The 20,991-nt window shown below is 54.7% G+C and overlaps 3 protein-coding genes across 7 annotated transcripts in view; 2 read left to right on the forward strand and 1 right to left on the reverse strand.

Moving 5' to 3' along the window:
- Myo15b (myosin XVB) overlaps nucleotides 1–7,310 on the forward strand; it is a 40,109-nt gene extending 32,799 nt beyond the window's left edge. Inside the window, 19 exon segments of the mRNA XM_035448171.1 lie at nucleotides 1–119; nucleotides 188–329; nucleotides 446–557; nucleotides 637–779; nucleotides 1,149–1,291; nucleotides 1,455–1,518; nucleotides 1,610–1,682; nucleotides 2,013–2,089; nucleotides 4,868–4,938; nucleotides 5,022–5,137; nucleotides 5,235–5,329; nucleotides 5,433–5,510; nucleotides 5,596–5,692; nucleotides 5,792–5,937; nucleotides 6,140–6,255; nucleotides 6,370–6,503; nucleotides 6,672–6,805; nucleotides 6,916–7,056; nucleotides 7,179–7,310. Of these exon segments, the coding sequence (XP_035304062.1) occupies nucleotides 1–119; nucleotides 188–329; nucleotides 446–557; nucleotides 637–779; nucleotides 1,149–1,291; nucleotides 1,455–1,518; nucleotides 1,610–1,682; nucleotides 2,013–2,089; nucleotides 4,868–4,938; nucleotides 5,022–5,137; nucleotides 5,235–5,329; nucleotides 5,433–5,510; nucleotides 5,596–5,692; nucleotides 5,792–5,937; nucleotides 6,140–6,255; nucleotides 6,370–6,503; nucleotides 6,672–6,805; nucleotides 6,916–7,056; nucleotides 7,179–7,256 (2,079 nt within the window). The 3' untranslated portion in view covers nucleotides 7,257–7,310.
- LOC100755041 (ATP-dependent DNA helicase Q5) overlaps nucleotides 6,470–20,991 on the reverse strand; it is a 37,948-nt gene continuing 23,426 nt past the window's right edge. For 3 of the 5 annotated variants that reach the window (XM_027425659.2, XM_027425658.2, XM_027425657.2), the window contains exons 9-20: nucleotides 11,867–12,085; nucleotides 11,610–11,709; nucleotides 10,946–10,982; nucleotides 10,761–10,819; nucleotides 10,607–10,680; nucleotides 10,206–10,299; nucleotides 9,886–10,020; nucleotides 9,135–9,628; nucleotides 8,874–8,976; nucleotides 8,450–8,671; nucleotides 8,216–8,285; nucleotides 7,580–8,102 (exon numbers count right to left, since the gene is read on the reverse strand). In XM_027425659.2, the coding sequence (XP_027281460.1) occupies nucleotides 8,002–8,102; nucleotides 8,216–8,285; nucleotides 8,450–8,671; nucleotides 8,874–8,976; nucleotides 9,135–9,628; nucleotides 9,886–10,020; nucleotides 10,206–10,299; nucleotides 10,607–10,680; nucleotides 10,761–10,819; nucleotides 10,946–10,982; nucleotides 11,610–11,709; nucleotides 11,867–12,085 (1,708 nt within the window). In that variant the 3' untranslated portion in view covers nucleotides 7,580–8,001. Of the gene's footprint in view, nucleotides 7,548–7,579; nucleotides 8,103–8,215; nucleotides 8,286–8,449; nucleotides 8,672–8,873; nucleotides 8,977–9,134; nucleotides 9,629–9,885; nucleotides 10,021–10,205; nucleotides 10,300–10,606; nucleotides 10,681–10,760; nucleotides 10,820–10,945; nucleotides 10,983–11,609; nucleotides 11,786–11,866; nucleotides 12,086–20,991 lie in introns of those variants that run through there. The other 2 variants (XM_035447295.1, XM_035447296.1) reach the window with 2 other exon arrangements.
- Smim5 (small integral membrane protein 5) lies at nucleotides 20,017–20,964 on the forward strand. The gene is made up of 2 exons (XM_035447298.1): nucleotides 20,017–20,143; nucleotides 20,516–20,964. The coding sequence occupies exons 1-2, from the start codon at nucleotides 20,017–20,019 to the stop codon at nucleotides 20,623–20,625; spliced, it is 237 nt and encodes a 78-aa protein (XP_035303189.1). The 3' UTR covers nucleotides 20,626–20,964.

Raw genomic sequence — 20,991 nt, forward strand, 5'->3', positions numbered from 1 at the left:
GGTGAAAGTGGCAGTGACATACAGATGCTGGGTGTGTCTCACCGGGGACTGAGACTGCTGAAGGTGACCCGAGACCCTAGCTTCCACCTGGACCGGCTGAAGACACTCTGCTCCTACAGGTGAGCTGGTCCAGAGCCTGGCCGGGGCGGCAGGGTGGCCCCAGCTCACACCGTGTCTGCATATGCAGCTTTGCAGAGGTGCTGGCTGTGGGGTGCAGCAGCAGTTCTACCCTGGAGCTGTCTCTGAAGAATGAACAGCTGACACTGCACACCGCCCAGGCGAGGGCCATCAAGGCCATGGTGGAGCAGTTCCTGAATGAACTCAAGAAGGCAAGTGTGGGCTCTCTTACCCTGCCTGGCTTCCCTGGGTGGAGGCTGGAGTCAAGGTCCCGGCTACTCCTGGGTACTGGGTGGGAGGACATCCAGACCGGCCCCCCTGCCTGCAGGACTCTGGCTACGTCATCGCCCTGCGCAGCTACATCACTGATGACCACAGCCTCCTCAGCTTCCACCGTGGGGATCTCATTAAGCTACTGCCAGCGGGCATTCTGGAGCCAGGTACTCCCCAAGACTGGCAAGGGAGGCTGCCAAGGGACAGAGGGAGGTAGGCGAACCATCATTTGGGAATGCCTTCTAGGCTGGCAGTTTGGCTCTGTTGGTGGCCACTCGGGACTCTTTCCTGCTGACGTGGTGCAGCCAGCTGCTGCTCCGGACTTCTCCTTCTCCCTGGGACAGAGAAACAGCTGGCATCGCAAGAGTAAGACAGGGCCAGCTCACGAGGTGAGGAAGACAGGGGTGAAGTGATGAAGGCATCAGTAGGAGTCTTACAAGGAAAGAGCAGGGTTGCCTCAGGTTCTGCGGACTTCCTGTGGCCTGGTGGGTGGTGCTCAGTGTGCTCTTATCTTTACCATCTCGCCTCTCGCCTCTCGCCTCTCGCATCTCGCATCTCGCCTCTCGCCCAGCAAGACTGTAAGACTGTGGTACTTAGTTCAGTGCCTCATTGAAGATGCTTAGTAACCGTGGCTTTCCTGGCTCTGGTGTCACCCCCAAGGGCCTAATGGGTATGGGGACCAGGCGGTAAGAGTGGGAACAGAGCCTCTGGGCTAGGTGGAGGGCACTGGGGTGGTACCAAGTTTCCTGTGCTCCCAGCGCCCCACCCATCCCAGGAGCCAAGAGCCCAGTGAAGACTCAGAGGCCACGTCCTTCGCGGCCTATAGCCTTTTCTCTGCGGACTCCCACAACTACACCATGCAGGAATTTGCCCTGCGCTACTTCCGGAAGCCTCAGACCTTGTGAGTGCTCAAACCAACCCGTCTGCCTATCTGTCCTTGGTCTTCTGTAATACAAGCACCACAGAGCCACCAGGCCGTGGTTCTTACTACCATCGGCTTTGTAGCCTGGAACGAGAGCAGGAGGGCCAATAACCAGGGCTGTGTCTTCCCTTGCCCTCTACAGGCTAGCCCAGGCAGGTAGAGGTGCCAATGACAAGGCTGAAGTCAGCCTGGTCCAGTACACCAAGGTAAGGGGCCAGGTGGGGAGGAATCGGGGGCAAGGATCGGCCTTCCAACTCCCATGGCTCTAGAGTCACAGCTAAGGCTCTTTGGCCACAGGACCCCATCCAGGAATCCCTCCTCAGCCTCAGCAATGAAGACATCAACAGGAAGGCTGTGGCTGGGTTCAAGGGTGAGTGGCTGCAAGCAACCTCTGTCCCCACTGGCTGTGCTCTGGACCCAGGCACCTGACTCCCCTCTCTGTGCTCTCCCTGAATCAGCCCATCCGCCCGTATCAAGAAGCTTGCTCCACCAGCTTGTGTTTCTGTCCATGGGCCGTGTGACATCTGGGGCAGTTGATGGGCTCAGCTGACATGGGCACCCTTGGGCTTTTCCTGAGCCTATTTCCTCCTCGACAAAGTTACAGATGACTGTCTTGCCTGGTGTTATGTGTTTGGAGTGTAAGGTGTCAGAGGCCAGGTGACCTGTACAGTGCTTACTGTGCCCCATATCCTGCTTGCAGCTCTGATGCAATTTATGGGGGACCAGCCTAAGCCCCGGGGCAAGGATGAGCTGGATCTGCTGTACGAGCTGCTGACGGTAAGCAAGAACTGTGCTAAGGCCCTGAGCACCCTTCCTGCCTGGGCCAGAATGGGACTCTCCATCTCAGTTTCTCAACCATTTAAAAAATACTTATCTTTGACATGGTGGTGCACGCCTTTAATCCCAGCATATGGGAGGCAGAGACAGGCGGATCTCTGTGAGTTTGAGGCTAGCCTGGTCTATAGAGTGAGTGCCACGACAACCAGGGCTACACTGAGAAACCCTGTCTCAAAGAAACTAAATAAAAACAAAACCACTTTATCTTCAAAACAGCTTACAGTCTTGAAAAACCAAAACCAAATCAACCCACGAAACAACAAAAAAACCCAGAAAAAAAAACCCAAAACCCATCAGGGCATTGGTGGCACAAGCCTTTAATCCCAGCACTTGGGAGGCAGAGGCAGGTGGATCTCTGTGAGTTCGAGACCAGCTTGGTCTACAAGAGCTAGTTCCAGGACAACCTCCAAAGCTACACAGAAACACTGTCTCGGGGGAAAAAAAAAAAACCCAAAACCCCAGTTCATAGCACTACATTTTGGGCCATTCTATTATATGAACTACAAATGCTTGCCCAAGAGCCAAGGGGCACACTCTTTAGTAGCAAGTTTGAAAATTAAAGTTTATATAAAGCCAAATATTCAATTAGTTTCTATAGGAACACAGATTAATGTGACCCCTACCTCCTAAGCCTTCCATATTGCTGCCATCTGTGCCAACCCTACTCCTATACGCACAAGCGTGTGTGTGTGTGTGTGTGTGTGTGTGTGTGTGTGTGTGTGTACGTGTGCGCGCGTACCATGGCATATCTGTGGCAGTCAGAGGATAATCTGTGGGCAATGATTCTCTAGTGTATGGGGTCTTGGGGATGGAACTAAGGTAATTAGGTTGACCGCAATCTTCTTTGCCCACTGAGCCCTTTACCAGCTCTACAAATACAGTTAAGATACATTGTCTCCAGTTACTTCTAAACCCTCAAGCATGCACTGGTACCCATAAGGTAAAGGGCCGGTGAAGCAGACAAAGTCCTGGAGTGTACAATCCCACAGGAGACAAGGGGAAGTTGCGGCTGCTGCTGGGTGACATAGCCCTGATGGAGGAGTGAGCGATGTGTGCATGGGGTCAGGCTATTATATGGGCATTGATTTTTACCAGTTAAACCTATGGCTTGCTGATGGAACCACTGTTCGCATTTTGCAGTGTCACTCTGGCTTGTTTTTGATGCTCTAGGGACTACTGTGGTGACCCAGGCGAGAGAGGTGCTGGCGTGGGCCCAGAGGCAGCAGCAAGTGTGTGTGGGGTGTCCACAGGGCTTGCTGTGTGGGTGTGTGTGAAGTCAGAGCAGAAACTGGCCTTATCGAGCAGGCCTGAGCCGGCAGAGGATTTGTTTTAGATACAGGTCTAGAGCACCTGATTTCCTAATGGGGTAGCCTGGGATCCAAGGGGACGCTTTAGGCTGGAGTCAGGGACCAAGCCAGATGGGAAAGCTGTAGAGAGGCCCAAAGCATGCAGTAGAGATGGGAAGTCAGCAAAGATAACCAAGACAGCTCAGAGAGGCAGGCTGGCTAGTCAGTAACCAGTTCTCACCACAGTGCTAAAGGGCACCTGTTTAGCAGTGTGAATTTATTTACACTTGTTTAATTCTGTGTGTGTGCGTATGTATGTGTGTACTTACACACGCACACACGCATGCACTCCTTCCACCATGTAAATCACTGGGACAGGATGTGGTTGGGACTGTCCTGCCACTTTGCCAGCCCCTGCCTAGCATTCTTTTTAGGGCTTAATTATTTATATGTTCTCATATGTACAGGTGACTGCAGTGACTAGAAGAGGGTGCTAGGTCCCCGGGAACTGGAGTTCCAGGTGGCTGTGATCTGCCTGAAGTGGGTGTTGGGAGCAGGAACAGCAAGAGCTCTTAACGGGTTGGGGGTGGGGGGCGCTTCTCACCAGCTCTTGTCTAGCTTCTTTCCCTTTGTTTTTTGTTTTGTTTTGTTTTTGAAACAGGGTTTCTTTGTGTAGCCCTGGCTGTCCTGAAACTCATTCTTTAGACCAGGCTGGCCCCTGCCTGCCTCTGCCTCCCGAGCGCTGGGATTAAAGGCATGCACCACCAATGCCCGGCTTGGCGAGCATTTTTTTTTTTTTTTTTAAGATTTTATTTATTTATTATGTATACAGTGTTCTGCCTGCATGTATGCCTATAGGCCAGAAGAGGGCACCAGATCTCATTACAGATGGTTGTGAGCCACCATGTGGTTGATGGGAATTGAACTCAGGACCTCTGGAAGAACAGTCAGTGCTCTTAACTGCTGAGCCATCTCTCCAGTACCCTGGTTGAGAATTCTTAAGGCCTTGGGTTCCATCTCCAATGTTACATAAAAAAAGAAGCGGGGGGGGGGGGGGGGCGGGGGCGGACAGACTGCTGGGCAAAGGCTGCCAGCTGCTGGGGCAGAGAAGAGGTGACAGTTGTGATGTTACCTTCATTCAGTCCTCAGCCGTTATCTATCTGTATTTATTTTCTTCGTTTTTCAACACAGGGTTTCTCTGTGTAGCCCTGGCTGTCCTGGAACTCTCTCTGTAGACCAGGCTGGCCTTGAACTCAGAGATCCACCTACTTCTGCCTCCTGAGTGCTAGGATCAAAGGTGTGTGCATCATCACCGCCTGGCCCATAGCTGTATTTCTAACATCGGGCCCCTAGCCAGCCATCACACACAGCAGTCCCCTGGGTTCTGCAGTCCTGTCTCTGCCTTACCCACTCACTCTTCCCGTCCCCACAGCTGTGCAGAGAGGACCTCAGGGATGAGATGTACTGCCAGGTCATCAAGCAAGTCACAGGACACCCCCAGCCGTGAGTGGGGCTTGTGGGGCAGGGGACTCAGGTCGGAACAGCCCTGTGGTCTGGCCAGCCTGAAACCCAGCTCTGCCCTGCAGAAATCACTGCGTTCTGGGCTGGAATGTCCTCAGCCTCTTTACAGGCTTCTTCGCACCGTCCACCACTCTGATGCCCTATGTGACCAAATTCCTGCAGGATTCCAGCCCTAGCCAAGGTGCCCGGGTGGGGGAGAGGGGGCTTCCAAGACCAAGAATGCCCTGTCAGTTAAGGGGCTTGGATAAACCCGTGATTTCATTATTCTGACTCTACAGAGCTGGCCCGGAGCAGCCAGGAGAACCTCCAGCGCACAGTTAAATATGGGGGGCGCCACAAGTTACCACCACCCGGTGAAATGCAAGCTTTTCTGGTATTAGGACTTGCCTGTAATGGGGGGTGGTAGGGTGACTGGAAGTGTCAACTGGACAGCAGTGACCTCTGCTTGCTGGAGACTAACACAACTTACCTGACAGAAAGGGCAAGCAGTTCGTTCACTTCTAATTCATCTGCCTGGGGGTGTGGACTACAGGACAAATGTACAGACATTCACGGTGAGCACGGGCTGCTGAGGAAAGAGGCTGGGTGCCTAGGCTCTGGGCCTCTAGTCTCCATCATCCTGACCTGTCATGTGCCCAGGTGGCAGGAGAAGTGCTGGAGGAGCTGTGTGGACAGATGGGCATCACAGACTCCCAGGAAGTGCAGGAATTTGCCCTCTTCCTCATCAAAGGCGAAGGTGAGCCCAGGGGAAGGGGCAGCCTTACCTGCCTGGGCCCCTGACTACCCCACAGGAGCTACATTATGTGGTCAATTCTGGCGTGGGTCCCCTGTGCAGGTGAGCTAGTTCGGCCACTGTCCCCCCATGAGTACCTCAACAGTGCGGTGACAGACAAGGACATGAGCCTGCACAGTCGGCGGCTTGGCTGGGAGACACCACTGCACTTCGACCACCCCACCTACACTGAAACCCACTATGGTCAGGTCAGCCCCCTGCCCAGAAGTGCTGTGCAGTACTGCTGCTAAGGGAGAGCTCCCAGCTAGGCAGCCCCTGGACTCCCTCTCCACAACCATGGGCTCTGTAGCAGCTGGAAGGGATGGGGGCAAGAACAAGTTTGACTCTCTAAAAGTCACCAACTGTTGGGGAGGCTGTGACACCACTGCCCCTCCGGACCTTCCTCCTCAGGTGCTCCGGGACTACCTGCAAGGGAAGCTGATGATCAGTGCCCAGGCAGATGCTCAACTTGCCCGGCTGGCTGCCCTGCAACACCTCAGGAAAGCCAGCAAAAGTCTCCCGTCAGAGTGCGTGAGCTCGGCTCAACCTCTTGCCAGCCCCTCCCCCTCCCCCAAACCTCCTGCCTACCACCTTTCTTCCCCCAAGGCCACAGGCCCCAATGACCCAGGCTGTAACCCTAGGCAAGAGCTGCTGGTATACATCCCTAAGCCACTGCAACAGCAGGTGAACATAGCCAACATAAGGAGCTTGGTGGGCCAGGAGCTGAGGCAGATGCAAGGATACAGTGCACAGAGAGCACAGATAGACTTTATTGGTGGGTCTACGTCAAGGGAAAGCTGGGTGTGAGGGTCAAGCCCTGGTGGGCCGGGTGAGGAGGCCTCTATGCCCGGTAACCCTTCACTTTCCCTGGGGGGGGGGAGGGACACAAAGTGAGGCAGGTCCCAGAGATCTGCAATCAAGACTTGTCCTGTGTGACCCACAGAGAGCACAACGCAGCTGCCCCTCTTCGGCTACACTGTGTACGTGGTGCTGAGAGTGAGTAAGCTGAGCCTTCCTGGCCCAATCCTCCTGGGGCTCAACCGGCAGCACCTCGTCCTCATGGACTCCAGCTCCCAGGTGGGTAGAGGCCCCGCTCCTGCGCTGGCTCAGATGCCTGGCTCAGTCCTCACCCCATGCATTGCTCCCCACTCTGCACCAACGCTGCTCTGTTGTATCTGCTACCTCAGAGACTCTGCTGCTCCATCCCCCTGAGAGACCTGCAGCGGCTCCACCTGCTCAGCCCGCTGGAGGACAATGGGGCCCCCGGCCTGGAACTCAATTACGGTTCTGCTGACAACCCCCACACCATCTGGTTGGAGCTGCCACAGGTGAGTGTTTCCCCAGCAACAGTGTATAGCAGGGGCCCAGGCCTCTGGTCTCTGTTTAGGGGCAGTGTGGACAGAGGTGAGGGGGGTAGGGAGAGCTGCACTGAACCGTCTCTGCCCGGCAGGCCCAGGAGTTGAAGCACACCATTGTCTTCCTGCTGGAGGACAGCATGTCCTCTACTCAGTGGCCAGGCCTCAGCTGAGGAGATGAGGCACCAGCGTCTCACTGGGCAGCCTGCCTTGGCTGTTGGGTGGTTCTCTCATCTCCGCAGCCTGGCTCTGCTCTGAAACTTTCACAGCACAACCCCAAGTGGAGGCCATAAGGCAGGGGTTGCCACAGTGACATCAACTGGGAAAGCAGGCAGACGCATTCCTCTGAGATGTACTGAACCCAGAGCTGGGGCTGTAGGAACTTGGCTTGGGCATCTCACGTCCTGCCTGGGGAAAATGCCCACTCAGCTCTGGGATGGCACAGGGCCTGAATGGAGCAGCTTCTGTGCAAATAAAATGCCCAAGAAAAGAACTGTGTGAGCATGTGTCTCCAGTAGGACTTTATTCTTGCACACATTTCATTGGGTCTGGCCTTGCTGACCAGCAGATGGTCAGGGCCTGGAGCCTGGTGTCTAAAGGAAGACAGTGGGAATGGCAGAGAACTCAAGAACAAGATGGGAAGGTCACTGCATTTTTCTCTGGCTGCAGCTGTATGGGGACCTGGCCATGAAGGCCAGGAGCAGCAGGCTGAGAGAAAGGACCATGGGGTTTTGAGCAGGAAGGTGGGCTAACCTCTGACCTTCTGCTTGGTTTGAGTGTCTAATGACACCTTTAATTGAGGTCTGGTAGGCGTAGGAGCTGGGGGGGGGTGCCCTGAGAAAGTTAGCTCCTTTGGCATGGGCCTGCCCATGACAGGAGGCGGGATGCTGACCCTGTTCAGCCAGCAGCAGCAGCAGGTCATCTCTGTGGGACACATAGGTCACGCCAGTCAGCTTCACTCTCACAGCGGGCACGATCATGGAAAAACTGTTTGATGAGGCTCTGGGCCTCTTTCTTCACTGTAGATCAGAGAAGGGACACAGGAGAAGGTAAGGGCCTGTCTCCTCCGGGAAGGGCCCCCCTCCCGCCCCCTGCCATAGTGCCTTCTGGCCCTGGCCAGGTGGGCACTCACCACTCCTTCCAGGAGAGGTCTTCTGAGCCAGCAAATGTGAGAGGTGGCGGGCAAAGCCTTTAAACAACTCCTAGATGGCAAAGGAAGAGGAGGAAGCCCTGAAGCCACCACCAAGGGCAGAAGCTGGGCCTGGCTCGAGGCTTGGCCTTATCTGCCCTATTTCATTCAGGGATGCACACTCCCTGCACCCTTCACCCCTGCACTAACCCACTTACTCCAGCCACACGCACCTACCTTGGATATGAACCTGCCCTCCTTGTAGAAAGGGGTCAGGTACTTGACCACAACAGCGGCAGCCTCTTTCACAGAGATGCCAGGAGCTGAGAGCTGGCAATGTTCTCCAGTCACCTTATTCTCAGTGCTGTGATCACTGGCCAAGGCACTGCCCTTGGCCTCAGCCAAGATGGAGGAATTGGTTGAGGGGCGAAGCCTCTTCTGAGTTCTCTCTGAGCTCTCCTGGATAGGGCCCAGCACGGATGGGTCACTTTGGGGCTCCCCTTTACCGGCTCTACCCTCCCTTCTGGAAGGAAGCCTGCATGTTCAACACCAGGAGCCTTCCCCCCACCTACCCCACCTGCTTCTAGGACAAGAGAAGTGATCTTCCCTGACCTAACCCTTGACCCCGGGCAGCTCTGCAGCTCTCCACCTCACCACGCACCTCCTCTAGTACTTGCTGAGGTCTGGGCCGCTTGCCTGCCTGGGCTTCCTGTAGAGTGCTAGGCTGACCTTCAGGACAGCTGTGGACTTGCAGTGAGCAGGTGCTGGCCGGAGGGAAAACAGCATCAGAGGTCTGGGTCTGGCTGCTCTCTGGACCCAGGTAGCCCAGCAGGGCCCACTGTGATGGACTTCATGCTTCAGAGGTAGCAAAGGGCTCTGATGCTGCCATGGAATGACGGTTCCCTGATACCTGAACTCTTACCTTGGCCCCTCCCTGGGACACTCAGTCTGAACTCGAGCACTCAAATGTGCCTGGGCTCCAACTTGTGTGCAGTCTTCTGGCTCGCCTCCACAGGAGGGGGTGACGTCTCCTGATCTTGGGCCTGGAGCAGGTGAAGGTAGGCTCTCTGCTCTTTGGCAGAGGAATCGAGTGATGCTCTGGGAATCCTTGAGGGCTGCTGCAGCTAGGAGCTGCTGTTTCTTGCTGGCTCCAGCCCTGACACTGCCCTGGGAAGAGCCCTTTGTCCTCTTCTGAGGCGAGAGCTCCCCACAGTTGACACTACTTCCAGGAGCCTCTCGTTGGTTCTCAGGGAGGGGCTTGTTCCTGTCTTCATCTTGATAGTCACAGCACCAGCTTGGGGGGCCTTGTTCACCTCCCGGCACACCCTTGGGGGCTTGCTTCCCCAACAGTTCTGTGGCTGTCTGGAACGGGGAGGCGCCTTTGGGGAAGCCAGCTCCTACTCTCTTGGGTTTGAGCTGTGAGGAAAAAGAGGAAGCCAGAAGGCTCAGGACCCCAGACCTCAAGGGCAGGTGTGGCTATGCTGAGAGGTTCTCAGGAACATGGGAGAAAAGAGCTGACCGGGACACAGCTGGAGAAGAGCCCAGGCTGACAAATACTGAGATGCTCTATGGTCTGTCCTGACATCTGGGCTGGGCAGGGCTGTGATGCCAGGAGACAATAGGAGTCTTCCCACCTGAGGACAAGGGGGAGTGGGTACCTGGATGCTGCTCACCGAGTAAATGTGTGAGGTTGGGGGGACATCATAGTCATTGGGCTCTGAGGGCTCAACCCCAGCACTGCAACTCTTGGTGCCACCGTCCATGTCATAGAGCTGACCATCCTTGGAGGCCTTGTGGATCTCAGCCACCTAAAGAGGGATCAAGGCAAGGGGGATCATGGCATCCACAAACTACTGCGTAGCTCCAGTCCAGATCCTCTAATTCTGCTGTGCAGTCAGTGGAGAGTGCATGCTGGGGACATGCCGGTTCCCGCTGGGATGGCTAGAACACCCCCAGTTAGCCAAGAAGGATGAGCTCTATGACATGGACCTACCTTCTTTAGAACACTGGCCTTGTACAGGTTGACCATCTTGGCATTCCGGAATGCCCCATGCTCCAGCTCCACTGCTTTGGCCTGCAGGTCAGCTCTGTGGGAAGGAATGAGAAGGAGAGAACACGCAGGTCTCAGTCCTCTCCCTGTGGTCCTCCTGGTTTCTCTTCAGGGACCGTTTGCTAGCCTCAGGACCTGGTGAGGATGGGCACACAGGTTCTGGTCAAGACTCTCTAGGTACTCTATGGCTTACTGTCCTTCAGTAGCCTTTGGCAGTCTCTGGTGCACACCCGGTAGGGCTGTGGGACTGAGAGCCATGCAGCGGGATGGGTCATGATCTACAGAGCGGCATTCTGGGAAGGAATAAGCCTTGGTCCGCACACTGGATACTGCAGGACACTCACCCATCAGTGGCCCCTGCAGCCTGGTGATTACTGCTCAAAGCCTCCTCCAGAAGCTGCAGGCAGTGCTCACGGGCCTGTGAAGAGAGTGAAGTCCTGGTCACCCACCCTCAGGTTTGGGGGTGAGGGAGCGGGGGAGGGGGCACCCTTCTCTTACCTTCACTGTGAGCTTAGGGATCTTCCTGCTTGAAGCCTCTCTCAGGGGACAGTCTTCATCTGAGAAAAGGGTAGAAAGGGTTTTCCACTTGACCAGCTCTCTGGAGTCCTCCAACCCTCACTGAGCCATCCACTGTTCACGCCTAGGCAAAGCACCCAAGCCCCCGGGGGCATTTCCGTACCAACCTGGGGGTGTGAATTCTTCTGTCTTGGCCTCTTTGCCCTGGAAGACAGAAAGCATGAGGGACCATGAGACATGCTGTCCTGCTGCAGGGCAGCTCCCACTGAGGGCAAGAAAAGGAACTGAGGAAGTAAACAGGGGGCCATCTAGGACCTTGTATGGTTCACTGTGTGCCGGTTATTTTTTGGGGGGTGGAGGAGATACATTTGAGACAGGGTTTCACTATGTTGTCCCTGGCCTTGTTCTCAGATCTGCCTGTCTCTGCCTCCCAAGTGCTAGGATTAAAGCCATATGCTACCATGCTGGCTTAGGGTTTTTTTGTTTGTTTACTTTACAGAAACTAGAGTCATCTGGGAAGAGGGTACCTCAATTGAGGAAATGATTGATGTGGGAGGGCCCAGATTACTGTGAGTTTTGCCATTCTTGGGCAAGTGGTCCTGGGATACATAAAAGGCAAGTTGAACAAGTGAGGGGCACACCTCCTGGTCTCTGCTTCAGTTCTACCTGCAGGCTCCTGACTTCCCTGATGCTGGTCAGTGATGTGAAGTGACAGCCAAATAAACCCTTTGCTTCCCAAGTTGCTTTTGGCCATACACTGTGTTTTGTCATCGCAACAGAAACCAAACTAACAGAGCCACTGAGCCCCGTCAAGGGCTCTGCCTCCTTTACCTTGCGCAGGCTCATCTGCTTCTGATAGAAAAGATTCCATTCACGCTTGCGGGCCTCATCTCTGCCCTCGTCACCGCTACCTCCAGAACCTTCATCATATCTAGAGGACAGGCGAGGTGTGAGCACCCAGGGTGGGGCTTCTGCTCTTCCCCACTCCAGCCACTTGATGGGCAGGCCTGGGAAGAGTCATATGGCACACTGCAGAAGGCTACCTTTGGCCTGCCTAGCACCAGCGGATGTACTTCACAGTCTCTCACCTGCTGAAGCCCCCGCAGCCTCTGCGGCCTCCCTCATACAGTTCTGGATCGAAGCCGTTCCCCTGGAAGGGCCCGATGCAGGTCTTACTCCAGCTACTGCTATGCTCCAGGGCATCAAGCTTCTTCCTTACGGCTGCAGGACTCTGGCAGTGGTCACAGCCTTTGGCGCAGGCAGGTGGTGCGTCTCCAAAGTACTTAGCGATGGCAGCATGGCGGCACCTAGAGGAAGCCGGCAGTGCCAATGGGAGGAGGGACTGAGGCCAGCCAGCGTTTGTTCACCCTGCCTCCAAACACTGACTTGCGCCACACATGATGTTTCATTCCTTACATGTACCGGTGACCCCCTAGTGCCCGAGGAGGTCAGGAGAATGTCGGTTGGGTCACTTAGAACTTATTCCTGATGGTTGTGAGCCACCATGGGGTGCTGAGACCTGAACCAAGGTCTTTTGCAAATACAGTATACGCTCTTAACCTCTGAACCATCTCTCCAATCCCTGTCCTGTGCCCTTTTATTTACAGGGGCTTGTGAAGCATCACCTGGTGCTGGCCACTGCAGATAAAGCAGCCTTCCTATAGTCATACACTGGGTGACCCGCAAACGGGGATGAGACCCTTCTTCTCTTCTGTGAGTTTGAGGGTCCTGTTCTTCCCTGCTCAGGGTGCTTCAGATTTCCGTCTTAGAATTGCATGAGCTCTCACTCCCAGTTTCTCTCTCGAATCTTGATCTTTCCTCAGAGACCTCTAGCTCCCCCGTGTCCCCCCCCCCCATGAGCCCTTTGTCCTAGGCTGAGGGCTGCAGCTGGCATGGTGCCTAGAGCAGCAGTTCTTTTTTTTGGTTTTACGAGACAGAATTTCCCTGTGACTTTGGAGGCTGTCCTGGAACTAGCTCTTGTAGACCAGGCTGGTCTCAAACTCACAGAGATCCACTTGCCTCTGCCTCCCGAGTGCTGGGATTAAAGGCGTGCACCACCAACGCCCGGCTAGAGCAGCAGTTCTTAAGCTATGGGCTGCAATCCCTTTGGGGGGTTGGAGAACCCTTTTAGAGGGGTCGCCTAAGACCATCGGAAAACACAGTTACTGACATTTTGACTCCTAAAAGTAGCAACATTACAGCTATGAAGTAGCAACGAAAATAACTGTATGGTTGGGGGTCACCACAGCATGTGAGGCGTTAGTAAGGCTGAGAACCACTGTCCTAGAGACGGCAGTTTTGAGAGACGTCATTACGCCTAGTCACTAGTGAACCCATTGAGCCAGGGAGCCACAGCCTCACTAGAGTCTCCCCTCACTACTCCCAGAGGTTCCCCTTGGGGTAACCACTCTGCCCAAGCTGGTGGCAGGAAGCAGCCTCTACCTGGTGCAGGAAGCTCAGTCTCTTGTGATCCCAGGCTGAGGCCCCATGAGTGGATGGCCACTGTTTTACTAGGGTCCTTACAAAGACTCAGTCCCACTGCTAGAAATGTGGTACGGGGTTGGGGAACCAGAAACAAAGCCGTCAACGGCAGGGCAGTTTGCGTGCCCAGTCTTAAGGACAAGAACAGCTGGCAAAAATTGCTTCTAACAGAGTTCTTAGTATGAGTACTGCTCGGGGATCTGACCCCAGAGAGCAGCCAATTGTAACACAACCCCTAGAATAGGGTCCGTCCACAAGTGAAGAACACAGTCCTAAAACTAGACAAAATGGCGAGACACAGCAGGGGCAGCCACTGGGGGCGGCGCTCTTGTAGCCTGCACCACTAACACTATATATGACAACTGTTCCCTCTGCTCAAGACTGTTGCCTGCACAGAGGTGGCCTGTCCTGTCTCTGAGCAGCTTTGGCATCTAGGCGCTGTGGCCATATGGTTGTCAACACCCTGGCCCCCAGCTTTGACTCACTGGGGTTTTGTGCTCAGATTCAAAGGGCTCCATTGACTGCATCGCTGTTTGTCTCTCCCCTTGCAGCCTGGTCTGCTGGGTGGCAAGGCCGTCAAATATTAATGGGCCTGGCCACTGGACAACAGGGCCAGGAGTGTGGAGACAGCTGAGCAGAATGAGACCCACAGTGTACTTTCTCCTAGGAGGGACACAAGGCCTCTCACCAAAACAAGCAAGCTACTTTTAAGATATTTAGGATCCTCAAATTTCCCACAAGACAGCCCTGGGGGCAGAGTGGCAGGAGTACCACACCAGAGGGCGCTTGCAAAGCCTGCTGACTTGCTTGGGTGGTCCTGTAGCTCCCGTTTTTTCTTCCTGGGAGAGGCCAGAGGAAGCAGCCAGGGAGTGGCCCAAGAGACAGGCTGGGGTGGTCAGGGACATAAGCCAAAAAGGCCCTCCAGAGGGTGGTGGGGCGCTCGAGAGGGAGCCACTCCACCCTCTTCCCCCAGCAGCCTCAGACGGAGCCTCCTGGGTTATTTCCACAGGGAACCACAGCTAACCACTTCTGTCATTAGCCCAGCCCTCAGCCTACAGCCTGGCCCTCAGGCAGGAGGAAGAATAAGTAAGTGAAGGAGTGGTTTTGTCCATCTTGAGAGTAAGGGTGGCACAGGGTGTGACAAGCTCAGGGGAGGGCTTCCTCTTGGCTCCTCCTCACAATGGCAATTTGACACCTTAGATCTCCCGGGCAACCAACAACAAAAAAGCTGAAGCTGGACAGCAGCTGGCTGTCAGCAGTCAGGAGCAGGCTCTAGGAGGTGCCTGAGTGAGAAGCAGCCTGCTGCAGGGCAGGAGAGCGGCAGCCCCGGTGAAGAAGTCAAAGGTGGTGGCAAAGGCCGACAGGAAGCACATGAAGGCTCTGTACTGGGGCACCCCTTCTTCGATCCCCGATATCTGAGCTCCCAGGTAAGTGACACTGGCCAGAGGTAACTGTGGAAGAGGAGGGAAAAGGCTGCCAGGGTCTTATATCTCAAGGGTGAGGAGCCACAACTTACCACCAGAGAGGAATGTCTTGGGGCATACACTCTCCTACGGAACTTAGCCCCCTCCTGTGTAAACCTGAGCTCTCTTCCCCTGGGACCCAGTACTAGAGAAGGGGGGTGTACCGCCACAGCAGAAGGGCTGGGGACCTGCTGCTGCACAGGCCTCCTCAAGCCTTTTCTACTCAGTGACCTTCAAATAGGGCCCACATGCCTGTTGAGCCTCCATTTCCCCAAGGATCAGGGCTGAGCCCTCCCTGTGTCTCAAAAGGCTCAGGACAAGGTATGCCCAAACAGCTAGCTCACTGGCGGCTGGCACCCCCACCTCCAGAGTCTAGCAGAACCTGGAGGAGACCTGCCTACTTGGGTGCTGGACAAAAGCAGCAGCAGCTATGCCTTTTGGAGTTCTGACCTACTCATTGCTTCATGTTTCCAGCTCAGGATCAGCCCAGGGAGGAGTCTCTGCACCCACTTAGAATCCGGGGACCCCCTGGGTCATCCTCTGGCTGTGATCTCTGAAAACTGAACCAGGGACATGCATACCTGACTCTAAACCCAGGATTGGAGGGGAGGTGGTGGCTCCACGGATGAGGCTGGGCAGTGACCCCAGGGTTCTACTGCATGCCACACCACGGTAATGGCGACCCTGAGACATTCTTTGGTTCATTCTTTGGTGAGCACAAGGAAACCTTCCTGGACAGGGGCTCACAATGACAGAGCTCACCCCTCCTGTCTCCTGTCCTCACACCAGGACTCCAGTCCCCCTGAGATGTTCCTTCCAAAGGAAACAAGCTGTTATCCAGTAAGAAAGAAAAACATCAGGTTTGGAAACCAAGGAGAAGGCCAAGTATCTTTGGCTCAGCAGAGGGAGTGGGTTTTGGCCTGTTTGGGGGCTGGGGAACTAACTAAGTGCAGCACGGAGGGGAGCGGACTGAAGTGAGCCACGCTGGGAGAGCAGATCAGGGCAGGTGAGGGAGGGGTGGAGCAGTGAGCTGTCAGCCACAGGTGACCTGCACCCACAAAACACTGGCTTCCGCAGTCCCTGAGACGAGAGGGAAGCCCAGCTTCATGGTTGCAGGCAAGGAGCTCACTTCATTTCTACTGGGAACCAGAGCTTCACCTGTTCTGGAAAGCTCGGGGGCCAGGGCAGCAGGACTGCAGAGGCTTCAAACACCCACTTCTGATTTCCAACTGGAGCCCCACAGAGATGGAGTCACTCAAATACTCAGAATGGTACATGGTGGGCATCTCCACCCTGGCGGTCAGGCCTCTGGAACCCTCAGGTCTCTCATCTGTTGGTTGTACCTCATTCAAGACGTTTCTCAAACAAGACAAGATGCTGCAGGGCACAACTGGCGGAGACCCACCATGACCAAACAGCAGGGCACAGCAAGATGCCCTTTGGGGCAGCAAGCCATCGGTGACAAGTGGCAGAGAGCCACCATGACCAAGCAGCAGGGCACAGCAAGATGCCCTTTGGGGCAGCAATCCATCAGTGACAAGTGGCGGAGAGCCACCATGACCAAGCAGCAGGGCACAGCAAGATGCCCTTTGGGGATGCAAGCCATCAGTGACAAGTGGCACTGCTTATCAGGCATAGACACATTGCCTGCCCTGTCCATGTGGCAGCTGGAGCTGCCTATCAGGTTCACAATGAAGAAGCACAGAAGCTGTGGAACTGAGTTGCAGTAGTCTGGCCTATGGATGGGCGCTTACTCTACAGCAAGGACCTCAATGCCACCTGCCACACAAAGGAGCGCTAGGCAGTCTCCCCCAGCCAGGCCAGTTTCCTTCTCTGTGTGCTAGCTCTCCCTGACCACTGCCTGTATTCCAGCCAGGAGCAGCCTCAGAAGGTTCCAAGTGCTGTGCAGATGGTCTGGGTAATGAGTGGGCTCAGTGGCAGCCAGGACTGTTCTCCAGAGGAAACTAGCACTTGTTCTACTGAACATGGTATGAAGAGACACTCTGGACCCCCAACTCTTGGGCATAAAGTATGGTCTAGAAAGAGTAGGTGGCCCTGGGATAAAAGTCCAGAAAACAAAGAATTACCAGTATTTCTGCTCAGTGTCCCCCAAACCTAGGGTGGTACCCAGTCAACAGGGGCCAGCCCCAAAGCTCCCACTGCCCCTGACCATAGCTGGGGAACAAGGTCACCTACTAACCACTGGTTATATTGGGCACCAGGCATCTGTTGGCTCTGCTTTAAATAGCCCACTGGGAAGACGCCTGGGAAGCTGCCGGAATGTGCCTCTTTCCTTTTTGGAGAACAAGACCCCTTTGCTCCCCCCTCTGTCATGTGCTTGTTCTGTTGGTCAGAGCTTAAAATAACAAAATATCAATTGCCAGGAAAAGAGGGTTCCTCTTTGGCCCTTTGAGGGCAGAGAACCATGCCCAGTAGCCCCACTTCTGCTGGTAAACCAGGCAAAACCTGGCAGGAAGTCCAAGGCCACATCCCAGGGCTGGTACAGTGGTCAGGTCCCACCTAGCTTCCAGTAGGCTGCCTACAGAAGCTGTAGGCACAGAGTTGCGAGGCTGCCCACGCTCTGACAGAGGAGAGCTCAGCTGCGCTGGGCACGAGTCTGCACTTCTCCAGCCTCACAAGCCAAGCAGAGTGAAGGGAGAGTGGGAGAAGGCAAGGGAGCAGCTGGGAGGAACTCTAATAGCTGGAACTTCTTATCAACAAATTTTGACTTCCTTGCAGAGCAGGTCCAGCCCGAGCCACTGGCTTCTGCCCTGCTCTGGAAACTGCCAACCCTGCCAAGCAGGTGCCCCCCCACTGTCTCTCTCTAGGTCCTTGGGTGTGGCACACAGAAAGCTCTCCTGACCACCAACCTCTTGCCTGCTTCTGCTTTTAAGGAGTGTCTCCACTGGGCTCGTGAGGCAATGTGGGCACAGTGCCAGTCAGGCTGAACAAGCCAGAGCAAACACATGAAGAGGGAGGGTAAGAGGCAACAGCCCTGGTTCTGAACCATATGCGCACCATTTCTGTGGGGTGGTAATGATGTCCCAGGACAGGAGAGTGGATGGATCACTGTTGCAAACATGCTGCAACTGGCTAGAGGCGGCATCTCCTTTGGTCTGACCAGAAGGAACATTCTTATGCTCACGTCAGCAGGACACATAGATCTATTCATTTAGTGACAGATAACACATGCAGCTCTCAAAAAACCCCACTCTGGTAGTGATGAACACATAAAGTTGACGCCCCAGTCCCACAAGAGGTGGTATTGAGTGTGTGCAGCTCACGGGCTTCCAAAGAGCTATGGGTTGGTTCATATGGTCTGTGACTCGGGGACTCAGTTGTGCTGTCTTATGTTGCTGCTTAAAGCCAAACAGTCCTCCAGAAAGTGTATGGGTGGTAGGAGGACAATGGCTGGGTCATTCTTGACTTTCCTGGCCCTGTCAGTCCCCACTCAGCAAAAGTTCCTGCAGCCAGCACCCTGCCCCCCCCCCAAGTGTCTCATCTTAACAACACAGAGATAAAGAGCCTGTCCATGGTACAAGAGGGGTAAGGGTTAAGACAGGACGAGGTAATGGCATATGCCTTTAATCCCAAAATGGGAGGCAGAGGCAGGAAGATCCCTGAGTTTGAGGCCAGCTAGGTCTACAGAGCCAGTTCCAGGACAGCCAGGCCTACACAGAGAAACCTTGTCTTGAAAAACAAACAAAAAAACCATTTCTATGATGGGCAGATGAAGTTAGAGAAGGTACCACAGGGCTGGGGATGTGGTACTTTCCTAGCATAAGGCCCAGCAGCACAAAAATGAAAACATGAACAACAAATTCAGAGAAGGCAGCTGCTGGTGGTGGTGGCACATGCCTTTAATCCTAGCACTTGGGAGGCAGAGGCAGGCCTGGTCTACAAAGCTACACAGAGAAACCCTGTCTCAAAAAAAAAAAAAAAAAAAAAGAAGGCACCATGCACTTTATAGAAAGGAAACCCAAGTGGCTGGCAGCTGTGACCCAGTTCCTGAACTGTTAGGGAAGAAGGGCCTGAGGGACTAAGTAGGATTCCTTGGAGGTGGGCAAGGGCCTGGCCTTCTACAGGGGGTAGCCGTAGGCAGCCAGGGCCTGTCACTCTCAGAGACTCGGGCAGCAGCTGCACAAGGGCAGAGAGCCCACATGTAGGATGGCGTATCCCAGACCTTCAAGGTAGTTTTAGGCCTGCTTTGTGCCAAGTGGGAGTGCTGGGAGGCACCAGTCTCACAGACCACAGCAGAGGGGACAGCCTGCCCAGATGAGACCAGGGCCAAGGTGTTGACAAAAGCCCCTGGTCACCTGCTCCCAGCCCTTGGGAAGATCCGGTTTGGATGTATTGATACAAGGCTATCCTGTCCCTTCTCACTCACAGGAGAGACGCAAGGGGAGGGAGGGGCTGATAGTCAATGGCCCCAGCACACACTCAGCTGGGAGCTGTGTCTAGGCCTTCTTGGAAGCCCTTGGACCATCATCACTCTCCAATCAGGCCTTTTCTGGTTAGAATAGAACCTGCCGAAACCAGGAGGGAGAGTTGGCTGAGCCAGTTCTAAAACTCCTGCTCCCACTGGAATAAAAGAGATGCCTCCCATCCCCTGGAATACTATATATATGGTCCTTTCTTCCTTACATGACAATGAATAAAGAAACTGGCCTGGTAGGAGAGGAGGGAGAGTTCTTGGGGACTCAGCTTCATATCCTTCAAGTGACAACCCCTCCTTCAGTTTTTGCCTACAGTTGATCCCAGCTTGAGTCCCCATAAACCTGTTCCTGGAGTCTGATTCTTCTCCCACACAGAATCCTGAGGCCTGTCTTGCCACCCTGAGGGCATCTAGGGGAGGCACCAAAATCCTGAATGACCCAGAGGCTGGCCAGGGAGCTGTGTCAGCTGAGGCACCCTAGCCAAACCTGATATTTGTGTCTCAAGACAAAGGAATGTGACAGCAAAGTCACATCTGATGGGCAGAGCCTTCACCAGCTGTGGCCTTGTCTGGTAGCCCCTCAGAGGTTCTAGTCACATCTGTCACAAGTTTTCTTTGCCCTGGGCAGCTCCAGCCAAGTGTGGGCTGAGGGCTACTGTATCTTGGAACAGCCTTCCGGACTCCCTGTCTCCCTCTGCCTGGGATCCACCAGTGGTACAGGGGTGAGACAGACAAACCTGTTCTGCAGGCTGTGGTGAGAGGCTGGTTCACTGGAGCTGCCTCCCAGCCTGTGATCAGCTCGCCAGGGACTCTGAGGTGCTCTGTCTGTGTTGTTACAGAACACAGGAGCCCTGGCAACATGGCAGCCACAGACTTTGAGGAGGAGATCCGCTCTGTGACTGAGAGGCTGCTGCTGAAACTTCGAGGACTGCCCCAGGCTGATCCCGTGGAGGTTGTGGCCTTCTCTATCATCATTCTTTTCACAGGCAAGTAGGGCACCTGTCCTCTGGCCCTTTAGCCCTGACTCCTCAGTGTCCCATGGGCTCCTCCTGACACTGGGGAGGGCAAGCCATGGTGCTGGCTGGAAGGTAGGGAGAGCAGTGTCCTGGGGGAAGCTAAGACAGATGCCACACTCTGACATCCCCTGAGTTGCTAGGCAGTGCTGGAACTGGGTACCAGGTGTCAACCATGAATTGAAAGGAGTCAGGCTTGGACAGTGGAGCAAGAGACAAACAGGACCTGTCAGCCTCTCAGGACTTGTGACCACTGCTCCAGACTAGGGGGGTGGTCTTGTAGAAGGAGGGTGAGTGTCCCTTCTTCCTCTGACTGTTCGGCTCTGGGCCGTCCTCTCCTTTCAGCTACAGTCCTGCTGCTGATGCTACTAGCCTGCAGCTACTGCTGTGTGCACTGCTGTTGCCCTGAGAGGAGAGCCAGGAAGGTCGCCGTGATGACAATAAGAACCAGATGAGAGACAACAGTGAGATGCCCAAAAGAGGAACTGGACAGGAGCCTTCCAGAACTGTGACACAGGCTGTCATTCTGGCCACTTCACTCCTCCAGACAGACCACCTGGCCTCAGTTACAGCACTGCCCAGGTGGCAGGGCAGACACCTGGAACCTTATCAAGGAAACAAGCAAGCACTGCTCAGTCTGCTGGGGGGCAGCAGTGCTCAGGAGGAGCCGGCTGTTTCAAAGACTCAGGAAACCACTGGGGTCTTCAGCTAAGCTGTACCTCTTAGGAGCCCCTACTTTAGTTGTGGGGAGCTGGCCCTTGGGGCTCTGCTGATTTATGCCAAAGAGAAGTAAGCTAACCAGGGACTTTGTGCAATGTACT

Source organism: Cricetulus griseus, chromosome 7 (genome assembly GCF_003668045.3).
Source record: "Cricetulus griseus strain 17A/GY chromosome 7, alternate assembly CriGri-PICRH-1.0, whole genome shotgun sequence".
NCBI classification, from domain to species: domain Eukaryota; kingdom Metazoa; phylum Chordata; class Mammalia; order Rodentia; family Cricetidae; genus Cricetulus; species Cricetulus griseus.